At 41.4% G+C, this 19,240-nt stretch overlaps 1 protein-coding gene across 1 annotated transcript in view; it reads left to right on the forward strand.

The window, feature by feature from the left end:
* ZNF804A (zinc finger protein 804A) overlaps positions 1–14,112 on the forward strand; it is a 145,096-nt gene extending 130,984 nt beyond the window's left edge. Inside the window, exons 3-4 of the mRNA XM_066553412.1 lie at positions 8,149–8,279; positions 10,432–14,112. Coding sequence (XP_066409509.1) covers positions 8,149–8,279; positions 10,432–13,702 — 3,402 coding nt within the window. The 3' untranslated portion in view covers positions 13,703–14,112. The remainder of the gene's footprint in view (positions 1–8,148; positions 8,280–10,431) is intronic.
* The last annotated feature ends 5,128 nt before the right edge of the window (positions 14,113–19,240 follow it).

Here is a 19,240-nt window from a genome sequence, read left to right on the forward strand (position 1 = left end):
AGAGAAGTATAATCAGGCCTAGAATTATTAAAATAAATACTTTTAAACTACAGACTCTGTAACCAGTTTCCAGATGTAGAAAGCCTGTGTCAGCTTCATGCTCTTTTCATTATCTGGTAAAATTATTTTGATAGGTGAGATGCTAATTCTGTACTTCTGTGTTGTTTCCTCGTGTGTCCTTAATATTTATGGAATATTCAGCTGATTTCTGCTGAAGCTAACAAAAAAATACCCTGCAGCTTGCAGTAAGCCCAGGCTGTTGTTACACACGTGGTTAGGAGCTATCACAGTGAAATATTCAGTGTGCAAGGCTCAGCAGTTCTGCAGGCTTCAAACAATGTTTTTGCACAATGGCAACACTGCAGCCATTAAGTCAACTTCAGAAAAGCACAGTTATCTTAAAACAAAGGCAACAGAGGTGTTAATTTATGCTTCATAACCTGTTATTTGTCACAGTGCTATCTGCATCCTGCAGCAGGAGATGCTGGAGAGGAGCAGAAATGCACAGGCACCAGAAGGGTGTCAAACCAAGGGAGGCTTCTTGTGCTGGGAAGAGCATTAATCATCCCATAACGAAGTATGTGTTTGTTTCTGGCAGATAATTTGAGAAAGAAAAGAAAATGAGCTAAGAAATTTCTTTTCCCTTCTATTGCTCCCTTGTACATCTTTTGCAGTTACACAATCAAGGGTAATTAGTGAGATATTCATCAAGGATAATAACTAGCTTTCATGTATCTTACAGGTGCAACTGTGAAAAATATTTAATGTTCTGATTTTCCTCATAATTCTGAAGCAGTAATGTTTTCATTAGGTTTTGCTTTTCATTTTAAGCTCAACAGTAATTTATTTTTTTCCCCCGTAAAGTTAGGTAGGAAAATCTAACTTGAAACACCCTACAAGATGCTTCAACACAAGTGTGTAGTCTTAAAAACTAATTATGTTTCATGAACAATTAATTTCAGTCTTTATATTAGAAAATTATAAAGGAGCAATATGAATTTTCAGTTGTATAACATAATACATGTATTTTTTATATATTGATAGGTTTTAAATGGAAGAGCTGTCTCAACAGTTCTCTTTTGCAGACTGCACAACAAAGTGTACTACTGTGTATCCTACAAGTGTGCTCATGAGCAACTTAGAGTAGTTTGATAAAATTTGCATCACATCAATTCATTTCAAGTCAGTGAAAAATCTTGTGAGTCATGAGGAATCTCATTTTCTCATCAGGCCCATCATGGATGAGTAAAGCAATACCAACCTTCCTTCCCTCTGAATTCATCCCCACTTCCTTCCCAGTCTGGGATGATGCTCATGACATATTTTTGCTAGAAAAAGAGCAGTTTCACATCTACTAAATCAACCTTTTCAGGAATATTATGGGCTCCAAGGACTTGCTGTTTTTAAATCCTGCATATAACCATGTGTGTGTTAGATTTCTTCTAATATTAAAAGACTATCAGGAGGGAATGGCTGCAGTCTGTGGTAGAAATACGAGGGGAAAAGGATTATTCACAGCCTCTATGTTATTTCTTGTCATCTGGAGGGCTTATCATCTCATCATTTACAATGTGCCTCTGTTGCAAAGTTGTGGGGTTCTTGGTATTTAGGAAAAGTTTCAAATTTTGCAGCTCAACCTGAGATGCAAACAGCCATAGGCAGGGGCAGGCAGAAGCAGCTCCTGACTTGGAACAAACTGAAAGTCATTACTAAGCAAGCAACAGATTAATTTTATTTTTTAAAGGCCTCTTAGATGCAAAGTGAGTGGCCAGTGTGATCCATACACTGATAATGTGAGGAGGTGACTCCTGCACAGGAATCCTACAAATGGTGTTTGGAAGGAGTGGAGACGAGATCAGGTAAATGGGGCTTTCCATGGTCAACTCTGGAATTTCTACAGGGCTTGGAGATGCCCCAGCCCCTCGTGGTGACATCTCCTGGTGCCACCTCCCCTGGCAGGAGGCTTTCCCTTACTCCTGTCAGCAGCTCCCCGTGGAGAGCTGTTAAAAACACCCCCTTGTTCCTTGTCTCTTTCAGGAACCCATCACACCAATCAATTCCATGGTGGCAGCATGAAAAAGAAGGGAGAAAGCCTATTAATGTCTTCCTTAGCTTACTACTTCTTTTTAATTTCTCCTTTCTGTGGAAATAATGTGCCTTGTGTAGGGAAGGTCTGCAGCACTAGCAGGGTAAACTCTTTGGGTATTATAGTATTGTTTTCTAGGAGCTTTAATTTTTTCCTCTAATCTTTACAAAAGGAGAATTTATTTATAGTAATAGTAATAATAATAATAATGATAATATGAAATGTATTGCTGTGAAAAGTATGTAGAATTGAACACCAGGGCACAAGGAAGGAGATGCTGCCCTGTTGTGCTGTGTGAAGGGGTCTCCAGCTGCAGAAAAGTAAAATATTTATAATTATAATTATATTTTTATTATTATTAATATAATTATTATTATATTATAGTAAATTATAATTATAATTTATATTACATTTATAATTTACTCTCACATATGCTTTCATATATATATATATAAATAAAATATATTTATGCTCTCAGAAACCACCGAAGGCAAGGAAAAGATGTGCATTTTACATCTTAGTAAGCAATGTTTTCTGCTTTAAATGGCACATTTCATTCCCCATTTGAGCGCTTACAGGTGTTACATGAGCTGTGTTCTAGTCAGTTATTATTTATAATTGATTAAGCTCGATCCTCTTTGTGAGAGACACTAATCTGGTTTGGTGTGACAAGTGTTTATCTGATGAGTTCTTGTCACTCTGTCTGCCACACCATAATTCACAGGAAGCAGCAGCATCCCATCTCTGCTAGCAGGGGGGTTCCTGCCTGCAGCACTGAGACAGGGGAAATATGCACAGCTTCTAGAATCATCTTTGGAAGCTAGGAAACACTCTTATTAATACTCATTGCATATGATAGAGGTTTAAAAAACCAGCAAATTGAACACAGGCAAAAAATTAGCTTTATTTAAGATAGATTTTGTATCATGTACGGATTGAGAGGGAAGAGTTTGTTTGTTTTTTTTTTAATAAATCCAAATGCTAATTTTGTCTCGCTTCCACCACACTGCTGAACTCCCAACCCATGTTTAGGTAATTAGGAAATTTTTGAAGGGCAGGAAGGAGCTGCACTGGAGTTCCAGCTCCTTTTAGGGTGCAAATGGAGTTATAGAAAGGACAGGGCCTGAGGAAGCTCCTGGCTGGACTTGGGATGCACATGCAGCACTGAATATCCCATGTCTTGTTATCCCAGCCTGTTGCTGGCTGGGCAGGTGGAGAAGGAGTGGGCTTGGCCTTTTATTTTGATGAGTTATTTTTAAAGGCTAAAATCACATAAAATAATAATTTAGTGACTACTGGGGATACAGTCATTTTTCCTGATAAAGTGAGAAGGCAGTAAAGCATCAAAATTTGATGTCATGGCTGTTAAATTCTGTAATTTTATACTTCCATTGATCAGAAAATGAATTTATGGCTACATATTTTCAGCATTGTAAAAGTCCACATAATTTAATTGTTAATCTAAGGTCAAAAGTGAATTAGCATAATAATATCTGAACTGCACTGCCCTAAAATCCCCTGACAGGCATCTTTCTGATTCCTGCTATTATAAAAACTGTTCCCATTGGTTCTTAACCCCATTAAAGTTGTTCCTGGGTAAGCTTTGCAAGGGTGGTTTATGAGAGCCTGTTTGAATAAGCAGTCCTTAGATGGTGCCTCTGTGCTGCTGGGCTGGCTGTTTTTTTCTCTGAGATATTAGCACCACAGAGAGAGCCTGTATCAATCCTGATGCTTGCTGTGACTTCCCCTTCAGTCTCATAAACTTTTGTTAAAAGTCTCACTGCTTTTCTTCAGAGTCAGTTCTGACAAACATAAGTTATATGTTCAAAATTAGGAAATTATTTGAGGGTGTGGTTTTTTCCTGCCCTTCATTTTATCACCTTAATGCCCTAATATTCACGTACATTGGGTTTCACTATTCAGCCTTTATGTGCTTTTGTTGTCCTGGGTCTATTTGTTAATATAAATATGGTATTTATATGTCTACATATATAAATATGTCTATTTATTAATATAAAAATGCCTTTCTCTGTGTTTTGGAGGTCTATTAGTTTAAAGAGTTATTGCTACAAGAGTTTAAATCTTGAGATTAAATTTAAAAAAAAAAGCCAACTGCCAGTTTTCAGGGTGGCAAAAGGCTTGTAATAACGATAAAAAAAGTGCATTTAATGCCATAATGTGTCCTTGGTTTTTAGAGGATTTGATCTAGGGGGGGATTTTCAGGCACCTGGCTTTGGTGGCAGAATCTGGGCTTGTGGCTTCTCTATTATAAAATGCAGGGGAGAATTAGAAAACTCATAATTAGGAAATCCAGAATTAGGAAATCCAGCATTAGGGAACTTTTTTGAAAAGCAGTGTGCTGAAATGAACTGTCTAATGTGGTAGATGGGGAAGACAAGGGTGACGTGAAGGGACCAGGAATGGGGTCCTGTTGGAAATCCTCTTAGGATTCCCTTGATGTTTCTTACACTTGTCCTCCTTGACAGGTGCAGCCACACCTGCATTTGGAGCTCCTGTGGCCACCTCATGGCGAGTTTCACCCATGCATAGCTACACAGGATTCTGTAAAATTCTTGCTTTCCATCAGGACTGAGGAGCCTCATCGCAGCACGACGTACCGGGTGTGCGCTAAGATACCCGGCTGAGCCTGTTAGAAATAGCTGGAATATTTCTGCTTCAGGCCCTGCGTCACTGTTAGATTTGTTAAAATAATCCAGCTGCTGCCCCAGGGAAAGCAGCCCAGCTGCAGGATCACATTACAAGGCTGGAGAATCAGGGTCAGGCTTCCCATCCCTTCAGGCTGGGCAAAGTCATTTGCAAGCCAAGGGCTCCGTGCTCTGCACCTCCAACATGGCAATGCAGAGTATCAGGATAATGATGAAGGCATTTAGGTCTCCTGGAGAAATGTCATTTAATTATTCATTGTGCACTGCTGGTTGAACTCTGCTGGCTGGGTCACACACGTTTTTGAGCTGCTTTGTAAGCAGGGGAAAATGCAGGAGGGAATTCAATACAGTATCCCTGGCTGTTAATTATTGGCCTACTGATCCATGGAAAAATCCAAGCATAACAGGCATTAAACTGCTATTGAAGTTAGCATTAGTGAACTGCTCTGCCACATGCAAAGGCAGAAAAATGATAAGGAAAAGATGGTTTATAGGAACAAGTCACACTTGTTTTTCTATTGCTGCTATTTACTTTGAACAACTTTAGGGAGGTCCCTCTGATGCTAAGAATGCATTGACTAATGGTATGCTTGGGTAATATCTCATTTTCATTTGCATAATTCTAGTGAAACCAATGATTTTGCTCAACTCAGGGCAGCATAAATGCAGTGCCAGCAATCCTGAGCATGACTGAGTGCAGTAAGGGGATGCAGGTGATGATAGTTCATCACATGGCTGAAAAACCAAAGCAGAAAATAGCTACAGTATCAAAAAAAAGAAAAAATGGAGGGGATGCAGTTACTAATTTAGGTGATCTTTTATTTAAAGGAAATAGCTTTTTTGTTTTTTTGAAACATCAGGTGCGTGTCTTGTGGTTTAGAACTAGGAGGAATTCCACTTAGGCATGAATTAGCAGAATAAAGGCCTCAGGATTATGCCATGGTATAATCTTTGCAGATTGTTAAAGCACTCCATGAAAGACTGAGATGCCAGTTGTGAGAAGAAAAGAAACAAAGCCCCAAGTCCAGTTTTCTGTGCAGGAAAGGGAAGGTGCAGCTGCCAGGAGGTCTGGCAGAAGGGGAGCTCTGGGTTCTCCAGAAGAGAAGATCAGGCAGAGGCTGAGCACACAAAACTTGTGCCACACCTACTTGCAGCCATCCAAGGAGAACAATTTAATTCCTTTAAAATTGAGAGCAGGCATGGAGTGCTGCTAACTTAGCAGTAAGACTAAAGGGTTCAGAATCTGGTCAGACTCAAATCAGTAATTATCATCCCAGTAATTACAGAAAAGTACTGCAGCTGGGAGGTGATTATGGATTTGTATACACCTCAGCTTCTCCTTTTTAACTGTGCGAGACAGCACCCTATTATCTTCCTTTTGTTCCCTTACTTCTCACTTACTTCTTTCTTTAGCACTGGAGGGGAAAAAAACCCTGAAAAAATATTGAGCTCCACAAAATGCAATTAAATCCTCTCTTTAAGTGCCAAGGGCTGGAGGTGAGAAGGGGAAGGAGCAAATTTCATCTCTTCCCTTGTGTTTTGAGTACTCAGAAGTTGCCTATGAAATGAAGTACTTGAGGTTTCATGAGTGGCTGGTGGGAGGCAGGGTCAGTATCATGCTGTCTAGGAAAACAGGGGAGCACAAGGGTAAGATGTGTTCAACAAAGATGCTCCACACTTCAAGTATTATTTTTCTGGGAAAAACAGATATCATATATTTAGTTTTGAGTGTACTTATAACCTTACACTGTATTAGCACAATAAAAAAGAATCAGTAGAAAATGTTGATATTTAGAAAATATAAATGGTGGAAGATGTGATTATGTTTCAGATTATTTTTCTCCATCTATCAAGGATATCCAGGCATTTGGAAAAGAATACAAAACTTGGACATAGAGAGTGGCAGTCATATATTTCTGCAAGTTTGTTTTCTCTGCATGTTTCTCCATATTTATTTCTTGGCACTGAATGGGCTGCCCAAGTAGTCTTACCATCACCCAAAATGGCAAAGACTAATTCAGTATGTGACTGACTCTTAGAATATCTCAAGCTGGGTTGGCCCCATAAGGATCATGGAGTCCAACTGCCTTCCCCTTGCAGAACCACCTAAAACTCAACCATGTGTCCCCTAGAGCCAGCTGGTATGTGTGAGGTGTTTTTCTGTGAATAGGGGAAAGAAAAATTCACAAAAGGGGTGAAATGAAAAGAGTTGAGAAAGAGCAGGAGGACGCTGCTGACAGTGTTTTGCAAACTATATTCTGTGTATCCATTATGTGTGCCAGCAGCGGTGACAAAACCTCCTAATACCCCTCAAACAATTTGAAGGTAAGAGTTTTTGTTTCTACAAATCTCTGTGGCCACTGTTTATGGCCAGTCATTAGCCCTGGACACTGAAAGGGGGTGGCAAGTTACTGGGTTCTTCCCAGAATTGTGAGATGAGGATTTTGTGAGATGATGCCATCAGACTGTGATCCATAATCAGAGCACACTGAGGACCAGGTGGGGTTGGGACCTACTGGAGTACATTTTGCTGACATGTGATGTAAAGAAAATGAGATTGCCTTTTTGTGCGGAGAATCAGAGCTGAGCACTTCCATTTCCCTCCAAAGAAGCAAGCTGGAGATAAAATCCCATGAGATCCTGGGTTTCTCCCTGGTATCTGTCAAACTGCTGTGTCAGACAGCAGTGAGAGCAGGAGACACAGGCTCCTTCCAAGGGCCAATCTCCCCATTTCAGAGCACAACACTTCTCTGTCCATTGCATCCCCTGGAGATCCCTGCTGGGTCAGGACCCTTTAACAGCTCTGATAATGCCTGGGATGGCAGGACAGGAGCTCTGCAGGTGTTGGCATGGTGATAATATGGCAGGGCAGGGCCAGAGGGACCGTGGTGAGCTGAAGGGAAGAGCTTGAGGATCCCTGAAGAAGCAAAGAGCTTGAAGAGCTTCCACAGAGCAGCAGTGAAAAGTGCCATGCCCAGCATCTTGGGCAGAAAAATTCCACGTTTCTTGTCATCTGGGGGGTCAGCAGGCTTTTGAGAGGCTTTGCAGAAAAGTACCTGCGTTGGTCTCGGTTTTTTATTGAAATCTCAAAAACTTGTGGGGAATGTTTTGGGGAGGAATCATGAACAAAATTCTGGGTGAACTTTGCCTCATCCTACTGAGGCTGGTCTACAGCATGACAAAAGCTACAGTAAAATTTGCTAGGCTGTCTCTAGCCTGGCTAACCTGTCTCTAGCACCTCTAGGTATTTTGGTTATTCCCTTGAAATCCTGAAATTTGTTGAATGGTTAGGTTCAGAATAATTCATGCTGTGGGCACTTACCAGCAAGTAAGAGCCATGAAAATGTTTCTCATCCCAGGGGTTTTTATGTGCATTTATGTGGCTGTTTCTTGCAGAGGCTGAAGGAGCTGAAACAGAGGGAGTTTGCTCGAAATGTAGCATCTAAGTCACGAAAAGATGAAAGAAAACAGGAGAAAGCCCTTCAACGTTTGCACAAGCTAGCTGAGCTAAGGAAAGAGAGAACCTGGTAAGTCCATAGCTGCTCAAACAGCAAAAATACTTTAAAATAAGCCCTCCACTGTTTGCTGATGCTGTGGGATGCAGGAGACCCTTGGCTGTAGCCACACACATGAGTTTTTAGGGCGTTTTGGAAGCATTCTGTGCACAGTATTTGATTCACACTGTGTGCAGGAATGAATGTTTAACACTGCTTTTTCAGCTGAGCTAAAATGACACATATTTTTAGTTTAAAAAAAGATGTGTTTCATATATATTTCATAAAACCAGGCACTTTGGTTGAAAGCTGAGTGAACTAGGTCATGCATTTGCAGGCTGACACTACTTCATTGATGAGGTGAGGAACACAGTCTGTCTCTCTAGGATGTAACAGATCTCTGCGATTTAGTTTTCAAAATGCTCGCCTGGGAAAGCATCCAGAAACCTAGCTTTAGATCTCAATAGCCAGATTTTTTATATTAAAAGGTAAATGCTTCTTTCTCCCCTGCTCAGCACAGTGTTTACCTCCCTCTGCAGAAGTGACTCCTTGCTGCTCGTACATTTTTAGTATTGTGTCTAGCTGTTGAAATTAGAGTTGAGCTTGCTTGTTGTGACTGAATTCTCAAAATATGACAAAGTTCTGACACTGAGAAGCCACTGAAAATATATGTACCTGTCACAGTGTAATCTCTGGAGAAGAAAAGAAAGAAAAAATGTAGATGCTCATGTGCAAATGTTTTCTCTTTATTCAGCCTTCCCCCCCACCCCAACATGAACTAACAGAGAAGTCCAACCAATATACTTGAGTATATTAGATATCATTCCCGCTAAACATGCTCCAAAACTTGAATTTTGCATATTGCATGAGAAAGAGGAAAGAGGAACTTACTGTTTTCCTTTTTCCATGCTCCCAAAGCACAGATTTTGCAAGCCTTTGTTGTTTCTGGATTATTTGGCATTTTTTTAAAATATCCTCTTGCTTTTTCCTGAAGGAGAATTTCTATCTGAGCCTAATTTATTTATTTCATAATTGGTATTTACTATCACTTTGCATCCTTAGAGGTGTGACATAAACAGACATGTAGGATTTTTTTGGCATTTTCTAGGCTGGTTTTGTAGAAGTCACCATTTTATTCTGTGAAAGAAAGGATTTGTGTGTGGGTTTAATATATATTTCAAATTTATAAAGAAGTGGGCAAGGCAGGAATTCTCATGAGGAATCCCTTTCTCATAAAACCTCTACCTTAATTTCTAGACCTATAGGGTAAAGACATTATTCTTCATCTCAGCACTTCTTGGGGTCCTAAATGACTCTTGAGAGTTTTACCAGTGACTCATCAGTGAATATTGCTCTGCACTGTAACACAGAGTGATTTGGCTAAAACAAACAAACAAATTGTTTTAACATAGGTCCATTACTCCTAGTGCTGAGCAGTTTTTGTGGATCCTGGAAAATTGTCAGCTTAAACACTTTTTCCTCTTCTCTCTTCTTCCTATTAAGTCAAATAGAACAGATGGGAAGAGGACATGAAATGAAGAACAGAAGTAGACAGTGATAAATTTTTTTCTCAAGAGGGATGAATCACTTACTTTTCTCCTGCCAGCTGAAATCCTCTCCCCAGTTTTATTTCTCCATGAAAGAAATTGCTGAGATGGTGATGGTTGGGTCTGTGCACACAAATAGGATGGGAGCTGCTGGGGGATTGCCTGTGGGCAGAGCAGCAGGCTCTGGAATGATGACGACGTGGGAAGTGCTCTATGAAGCACGCTCTGTTTTAATGTGTTTTGTAGCATGAAGGAATGTAAAACTGCAATCTGTAGTAATAGTGTTGTAACCGTGGTGGTCTGCTGGGAGGACAAGCAAGATTTTTGTGGAGACAGATAGTTTCTCCTTTAGCCAGCCAGTGTGTCTAGGAAAAGTTAACTACTTTGTAGGAATGTTAGTCCTTCAGCTGATAACTTCACATGAAGGAGCTGGGAGCGTAATATTTACTCATCCTAATTTTTACTACTAGTCAACTGATTTTTATTATAAAAGATGGCATTTTTTTGTAGTCTAAATGCACATATCTACAGAGTCTTCCTCTTTTCTTAAAAAGCTCCCTTAAATACCAATGTAATACCATGTTTCTGTCAGCAGCTCTCTGATCAGTATTGACTCAAAGTTTTATTTTCCTTCCTAGTGCTCCTGGAAGCGGCCCTATGTTCAAGTCCACCACAGTGACTGTGCGAGATGATTGCAGTGATGTCCCCAAAAGTGCTGCCACGGATTCTGCCAAGAGCCAGGATTTCAGCTGCACGCTGATGCACGATGCACAGAACTGCAAGGACATTGCTTCTGCTATTTCTCCCTCCCCTGGAGATGCAGGTGGTCACCAATCCGACCCTAACAAATGCGGAGATCAGCTTCAAGGAGCTCAAGGACACAGAGTTGGGTTCTCCTTTGCTTTTCCTAAGAAAGCAGCAGTCAAACTGGAGTCTTCAGCTGCTGTTTTCTATGAGTTTAATGAGGAGGCCTCCATGGAGCATGGGTTTAGCAGAAGGAGTAGGTTTGTCCCAGGAACGTGCAACCTTCAGTCTCCTTCGGCAGCTGCAGAAATAGTTGTGTGCCCTGAGGAGAAACACAACTGTTCTCACCCACTGGTGGAAAAATGCATGGACACAGCAGAGGCTCCTGAGGCTCAGGAGTCCAAGGAGCTGTCCAGTGAAGGGAGCAGGGTGCTGGAGAGCCCAGCCTTGCCTCCTGCCATGCCCCACTCAAAGCAGCTGGTGTCCTCAGACACGGATGGCCACGGCGTGGATGTGAGTGTGGCTGAATTAGGGGACCAAAGGCTGGCCCTGCCTGCAGACAGTGCCCAGGTCCTGCCCCATTCCCCAGAGCTGCAGGCAAACAGAGCTCCTGAGCAGGAACTGGTGGAGGATTGTTCCTCTCTGCAGGATGCTGCAGAGGAAAACTGTAGTGGTGGGAACAGGGATCCACCTGCAATTGAAACTGAAATAAAAACTCTGGGGGCCGATGCAGCAGCTCCAGCACCGTCTGAAGAAGGTAGTGGAGTCCCAAAGAGCAAACCAGATGTATACAAGAGACCTTTTCAGCCCTTTGTTCCTGTTCTTAGCAAATATGGATCAAATGTTCTTCAGTGGCCATCAGAAATGTTAATTTATACAAGTACAGACCCATCAATTTCTTATAGCTGTAATCCTTTATATTTTGATTTTAAGTCATCAAGAGCAAGTGAAAGCCAAGAAAAGCCCAAGCATCAACCAAACATACCTCATTTGCACCATAAAACTGAATCTGATCATATCTTAGTTTCAGATGTTACAAAAAGACCTACTTCAGAGTGTGGTGATTATGAAGTAGAAGTGAATAAAAATGTGTGCGACTATACAATACCCCTGTTAAGTGATGTTTCCCTCTTCAGAAATTGTGACCTTGCAAAAAATCAAAACAAAGTGTCCTTGGATGAGTCATTCAGGATTAGAAAAATAGAAAAGTATCACATATCTCATAACCCCTTACGACAAAACACTGTGATAGATGAGAAATACAACAAAGTCTGGATCAAAGAAGGCCATGAGAAATGGCTTCACAAAAGCAGAAAACGGAAAAGGAGAAGAAAATTATGTCACTGTCATTATCATCACTGTGGAGACACAACAGTAGCAGAAATGGAGATGTCTCCAGGAGCTGAAAAAGAAGTTACTTACAGAGATGAAAATAAATATCAGCTCCTCCAAAATAATGCAGAGAAGTGCTGGCATGATGCAGGAAATACCTGGTTAACTGCAGGTGAGGTGCAGCAGTCACAGCCAAAATTCAGCATTGACAATGGTCCTAAGAGAGTCGTGTCTGCAGCAGATCACATACACTGGGACAGAGGCTGGTGTGGCTTTTGGAGTGCAAAAAGCAGTGGCCATCATCACCATGGTTGTAAGGGAGCACACAGGAAGAGCAAAGGGAGCTCCCGGAGGCAGGCCAAGCAGCTGAGCTCCAGGAGGCACAGCCTAAGGCACTCCAAAATGTGCTGCAGCTGGAAAGTCAGGAGGCCAAGCTGTAGCCCAGAGCATAAATGCTTGGGACAGTGCAGTGAGGAGAAGGGGCCGAGCCAAAACCAGCCCACAAAGAGGGGTTACAGTGTTCTGACAGAAGAGCCCGAGAAGCCACACCGCAAGCGGAGGCAGCACATGTATTCCTGTTCCTCTTCCTCGGATGAAAGCTCCTGTGGACAGGCATTATCAGCAGAGGAATACCTAAGGCAAGGACATGCTTTAGGTGCCCACCACAAGGCAAAAGGGAAACGCAGGAAAAGGAAGACAAGGATCCATCATGTTTTCCTTGACAGGAATGCAAAAAGTGAGACCTCTGAATCTTCCAAAGAAAATTCCACCAGTTCTACGTTAAATATTCTGGGGGACTTACCAGCTCAAGACAATCTAGAGGAAGCTAATGCAGCTCCCAGAGATGACGATGCAAAAGATAGGGATGAAACAATGGAGCTGGAGGAGAGCAAGGCACCTCTAGAAAGTGCTGGCCCGCAGGTGGTGGAAGATGATAAAGCGACGGCGTGTGCAGTGATGGAGAGCACACCGGCCACGCTTCCCGATGGCACCGTCACAACTTCTGCTGCTCTTGCTGCCCCCCAGCACAGTGCTCCAGCGGCTGCTGTCAAACAGGGTGTCCCCCAAGAGGGAAAGAAAAAGGAAAATGTCAACAGCCGCGAAAACCAAGCTCGTTACAAAGTTCCCGTCCCCAACAGACACCTGGAACAAGCTCCCCCCAAATCCTATCTTTGCCATTATGAGCTGGCCGAGTCTCTCCCGCACGAGAAGATGGGCGAGGTGGCCGGCGAATGGCTGCAGTGTAATCCCGGCATATTTAGCAGCCCCCCTCCCTTGCCATTCAAAGAAGCACACCTAAACACCCACACCTTCCTGACCACCGAGCAGCTGATAGCCCCCTTCCCCCTGCCCGACCAGACCCTGCTCTTCCCTCCTGACAGCCCGGAGAAATTCAAGGAGCTCCCCTCAGAGGCCTATCCTCAGCAGATGGTGCCACAGAATGTGCTGTCGGCCAAGGTGAAGTTTGCCCTGGCCCCACCGGGCTCTCCGCTGCCGCTGCCACCGCTGCCACCGCCCCCGCTGCGCTCCAGCTCGGTGACCACCATCCACCACACCGTGCTGCAGCATCACGCCGGGGTGCTCAAGGTGCTGCAGCCGCACCAGCAGTTCCTGTCGCAGGTGCCGGCCCTGTCCAGGGCCCAGCCCTTAGCCCAGCTGGCCGTGTCCCCGGCGGGCCAGGCCGCGCTGGTGGCACCGCCGCCACTGCCGCTGCTGCCGCCCGCCGTGCTGCCGCCCGCGCCGCTGCCCTTCCCGCCGCTGCCGCACCCCGCCGGCTTCCCCTCTCTGCTGGCCCCACACCCCGCCGTCATCCCCCTGCAGCCGCTCTTCTAGGACACGAAATTAAAAACAAAAAGGAAGAAAAAAAAAAAAAGCCTTCACCCAAACTGCTGTTTCTTAAAGTGGTTAAAATTCCTTGCTCCTCGGGAAGCATTTACTGTAAGTATAACGATGCAACAAACATTGAGACCTACACTATTACTAAAGCACTGAATAGTCTGATACTAATTATGAACTATATATATATGTGAAAATCATGTCTTAGAATATGTATAATGTATATAAAATATATTTATAGTTCTATAACTTATGTTGTAAAGTATTCACTTTTTCGTTTTTTTATCTTTGTGTATTTGCACCTATTTAATGTTTAGACAAAGCTGATGCACTATGTTTTGTACTATGTTCTCTGAAACTGTAAATCTAGTGACAAACTATCTCTTGCAATAAATTTTTGTTAACTACTTAAGTATATCAAAAATCTTTCATTATAAGCCTCATGGATGTTGTTCTTCCATGTCCTTCTGCAGCTGAATAGCGTCCTCTGCCCCTGCTATGTTGGGATAACCAGGTTTCCTACATGCCAGTGATTTATCAGGGAGGCTCAGAGGCCGATACCTCGAGGGCAGCTGTCTCACCAAGCCAGAGAGAAAGGGTAATAGATGTGTTTGTGTTAGCAGCTTGATGTCACCGTGACAAATTTTGCCCACTTGTACTGTGTGCACACACTGCTGACTGGTAGAGCTGATCCCTTCCATACCAAACCACAGAAGGACAATGTAATAAACATAATGCTGGTGATGGAAGGGGAAGAAAGGCCAATATTGACAGCAGCTTGGCTTGGAGGGAATATTGCTTGTAGTGGAAGGGTAGAGCCTTGGTTCCACCAAGCAGAGAGAGGTCCTTGCTGCTGGGCAGCGTGTGAAGGCAGCAAGAACACAGCAGCATGAAGGGGACATCAGGAAACCCACCAGGGTTTGATACAAATTCTTACCTCACTTGACCCCTATCCTTCCTGCAGCATTTCACTAAAGAAATAGAATACCACAGAGTAGAGATTAATTGAAGTAATAATGTACTGCCATTGTTTCTAACTGTGTTTCAGAGACTTCTCCCTACCTCTGCAGCCTTTTTGTTGCTGTCAGACCTCACCCAGCTTTAGCTGGTGAAATCTCCTCATTTGCTGTAGCATGAGGTATATCAGAGCCATGCCTGCGACGGTCCAGAATAAAAGCAGAAGTCATTCTGAGGTAGAGCCATCCCTTTGAGTTAAAATGAAGTGTTATCATGTCAGTGAAGCCAAGGATTTGCAGCATGAAGGTTAGTGCTAGAAGTAGGCCCTCCATAAGAAAAGGTAGGTAGGCTCTCCCCATTAATTACTTCTTTGCACCTTTTTATATACTATAATAAAAATCATATAAAGTCGAACTGAAAGAATAGTGAATTTTAAGCATTATTAATAGACACTGCATATTAATAGCTACAGGCATAAAGTAATGCTATATCTTAGAACATGTATATATCTGGATCTTATTTTCTTCATCGATAGCATTAGAACTTACCTGTATGGATATTGCAAGGACTTACCTGTACGGATATTGCAAGTTTTAGTAGCATATCACATCAAAACTGTGGCAAGCAACATCTTGCCACTGTGATTCCAGAGTCACCTGCTCAAGGGACGTGAGCTTCCCATGTTGTGTGGTCTCAAAGGGCTAATCTATGCGTTAAAAAGCAAAAAGTTGCTAAGGAAGAGCAGATGAGCAGCCAGGTTCTGGAGAGTGCCCGGACCCCCCACCCGAGGCTTGCAGCAGGGAGTGAGAGTGGGGAGCACCCACCCCTGCAATGCCAGAGGGAAGGCATATTTTCTCTAGCTCTAACTTCAGGTGGATGCCCATTTCTATTCATGTGGTACCTGAGAAATACAGGACTAAGTGACTTTATCCTGCTTTGTTTCAAGAGTCTGCTGCAGAAGGTGCTTGTCTCCCCTCTACAGCTCCTGCGGCCCATTGGAGGCGGGAGGGTTGTCCTGGGTGATTGGGGTCCCTTGGGTGACGTGTCCTGGCTCCTGCCCCTCTGCCCTCCTCTCTGTGGGAGGCAGCACACACAGTGCCCTGCCTTCTGATCTCCCATCAAAGACAAAGCCCATCTCATCACAGAGAAAAAAAGAAAAAGGAATCCACATAGGACTAATACGACTGCACGTTCTGGCAGAGTAAAAGTAGCCAATTTAAAATTTTCAGTTGCAATGTTCATTGAAAAATCCCATCTGTGAACTTGGAAGTCCACATTTTTTTCCACCAAAATGTTCCAACACCTTTGAATTCTTCTTTTTTCCTTACAATTTAAATTATTTTAGGTTGTTAAACAGTTTTAAGACATTGCACAATTCTTTATTATCTACTGTAATTGCTGTTCAATAGTGTATAAACTATTTAAAATATAAGACTAATAACCATAAAATGTAATAATTTTCTAAGATGGTATTGCCTTTAATGCTAGAACTGTTTGTATATGTGACTTCATATGTAAAAGCAAAAGCAGTATAAAAATAAATCATAAGTTAAGTTTCAAATTGAACACACTAAATTAAATTACCTAATGAAATATTCTTTTGAGTTTCTGGTTTATTATTAAATACATAATTCCTAGTAAGTTATATAAGGGTAGTTCTTCTTTTGTATCTTTTATCTGGTATTTTAGATTAAATGTGTATTTTTATTCCATAAATTGGTAGTTTAATTTAGAAACAAAAACTATTGCAAGTGCTAAATAATTGAATTTTTATGATCCTAAATAAATTCTACCCAATTCCTTAAATCTAAGTAATTTACTTCTGAATTTACAAATTTGCACAGATCTAGTGTGTCTAAGCTCCTGTCTAAGCTCACTTTGCCAAGTTTAGAATTTACTGGGATTTCTTCCCAGTGCAAGCAGTAAAAGTGCTCCTCCCGAAGGGCAAGAATTAGACCTTGGGATCAAGCCCTGTGTGAGGTTAGAGGATTTGTGATTTCCCAGACCAGCTCTGCAGAGAAACTCCTGAAAAGGCACTGTGTTCCACTGAGATGAGAAGAAAACCTTTATTTTGGTCCTTAGAAAGCTGCAGCCTGGCCAGACTGACCTTCCTGGGGACGTTCCATTTCTCAGGTAATGTGAGCCACGAAACAATGGTCTGGAGGAGCTCTTGGGCATTGAGGAATGCTCTGAGAGACACTTTGGAGTAACTGGGCTCTTGTCTTGTGTCTCTTGTGTCTGTAAGTGCGCAGAATTTTTTAAATGTTGCCAATGTATGCAGAGAATGGGGCTGTTAATTTGGTTTCCTTCACAATCTAGAAGCTGCATGAGTTAATTGCTGGGGAGAAATGAAGTTTCAGATTCTACACGGGTGGGCAATGGGCTGTGGCCCACGGAGAAACTGCAGGTCACAGACATTGGTAAAAGAAACACTTTGTGTGGAGGATCATTGAGTGAGAATGGTTTTACCTTTCACTTTTATAATGGTCGTGAAGCAATGTCTTCTTTACCTGGAGTGTTAACTTCTTATTAGCTGGTCAACTTTTTGCACTTGTAAGAGTCCTTTTTGGTATGGTATTTAAACAAAGCTTTCCAAAGCTATTGGAACATCCAATTTTCTTTATTCCTGTAAATGATGATGTGCTGCTAATACAACAGATCACATGGCTATAATTTTTCTGACAAGTTTCTTTTCTGCAACTGTGCTTTTCCCTCAAAATAACTGTTTTCTGTTATGATAATATTTACTTTATATGCTGCAGTAAAAATACAGCTTTAAATATATTTGTTCAGGTTCTTCCTTGGTGTAAATTTATGTACAGCCTCTGGCTTTGGTTTGTAACCACCAAAAATCACTCGTGCTGCAATGCCAAGGGTTTTGTTAACTCCCCCAGATTAAGGCAATACATTATGACCACGTGAATGTATTTTGAAGACAGTTCCTTGTTTGTAAGTAAGGTGGTAAATTTTAATCTGATGGGTGTTTTGCTGTGGTGCTCAGAGTGTACATATTCTAAACTCCATACATTCATTTTCTGCTCTCCAATTACTGTACATTGCCTAAAGGCTTGTGTATGTGCAGCAGTGCACACATTTATGCCATGTGCCTACCAGTTGTAAAATATTACAGCTCTATATTAACTCTCTTTATTGAAAGTAAAGGCATTTTTACTGTATCAAGATCATTGGATATTTTTAAATTAACGTGACTGACTATCTAAATGTGTATGTTATTTCATAGATCACTTTGATTTAGTATTTGCAGCAGGCATGATTTTGTACATTATGTCCTCCCTTCTCCTCTTTTCTTGAGGAACATTATAAAGTTTTCTCTTTTTCTCTGTGACTAAGATTATCAGAGTTTATGGGAATTTGCCTATTTATGAAAATGAACCAGGCTATTTTATTACTTTCATCTGCAATAATTAGTGTATACCAACTTTACAAATTATAAGACATCTTATTTTTTGCCTCAAGCTTCTGTTTTATTTTATGGGTATTTATAAAAGGTTATAAGGGAGAATGTCTACCCTGAGTCTAAATTTTGACCTGTTAGTGAATTTTTGAAACCAATGGAGTCTAAGGAAGATTTGCCATTAGCGTTACTGAGGATTTATATTGACCTGGAGCATTAGGCCTCTTTATTTATTAAAACTGCCTAATACTTGCTGCTTTCAGGTAAATAATAATTTCATGAGGTGTGATGAGGAGCACAGTCCAGTAAAGGAAAATGAATCAATTTTTAATCAGTCTTCTACCTCCTTTGTTGCCAAGCTGTTTATATAATTAATGACTATAAAGTTCTGTCTTTAAAATTTCTGTTCTGTATCATCAGTGTTTTGAAACATGGGCATGTACATGTTTCTAGTCTAGTTTCTACATGTTCTTCTAGTCTAATACCAAAGAGAAAAACAGTTCATTGGAATATTTATTTCTCTACCTGTACAGGCTCACCTAGACATTTTAATAAGTAGAACTACATTAATACAATATGCAGGTAACATAATGAATGCATCAGTAGTCTTTATTTTTGCTGGGAGAAGATCAAAATGTGCAAATCCATGTAGAGAAAAGCATTAGTAAGCTTCACATGTGAATCCACGATGAATACAGTGTTATTTATGAGAATTAAAGATGGTTGCTCTTAAATCAGAAGTGGTGTTTGTTTGATATGAATGAGACTTCAAAAGAGATTTTTTTTTTCCTCAAAAGAAACAGCAAACAGGAAAATAATTTTGAAAATACTTGTTTTTAAATCAGCTGGATAAAACCTGTGTACCTTTCTCATGGATGAGAAACAACAAGTACGTATTGAACATTCAAAATCCTACATGACATAAAGAAAAAATTGACATTTACATAAGGAAAAATTTTACACTTCTAGTGCAGTCTTACCTTGATTCAATCCAGTGAAACCTACAGGAAGAATTAGGAGATTCATTTAAATGAATATATTTGCACTACTGTGAATACAGAGAAAGTGAAGCCCAGCTCAGTTGTTGCACTGCAACTCAGATTTAACAGCTAAGTCATTTGACCCCAAAGCTTCTTGCATGTAACAGACTCTTCTATAAATGG

This window comes from Molothrus aeneus, chromosome 7, assembly GCF_037042795.1.
Source record: "Molothrus aeneus isolate 106 chromosome 7, BPBGC_Maene_1.0, whole genome shotgun sequence".
NCBI lineage: Eukaryota > Metazoa > Chordata > Aves > Passeriformes > Icteridae > Molothrus > Molothrus aeneus.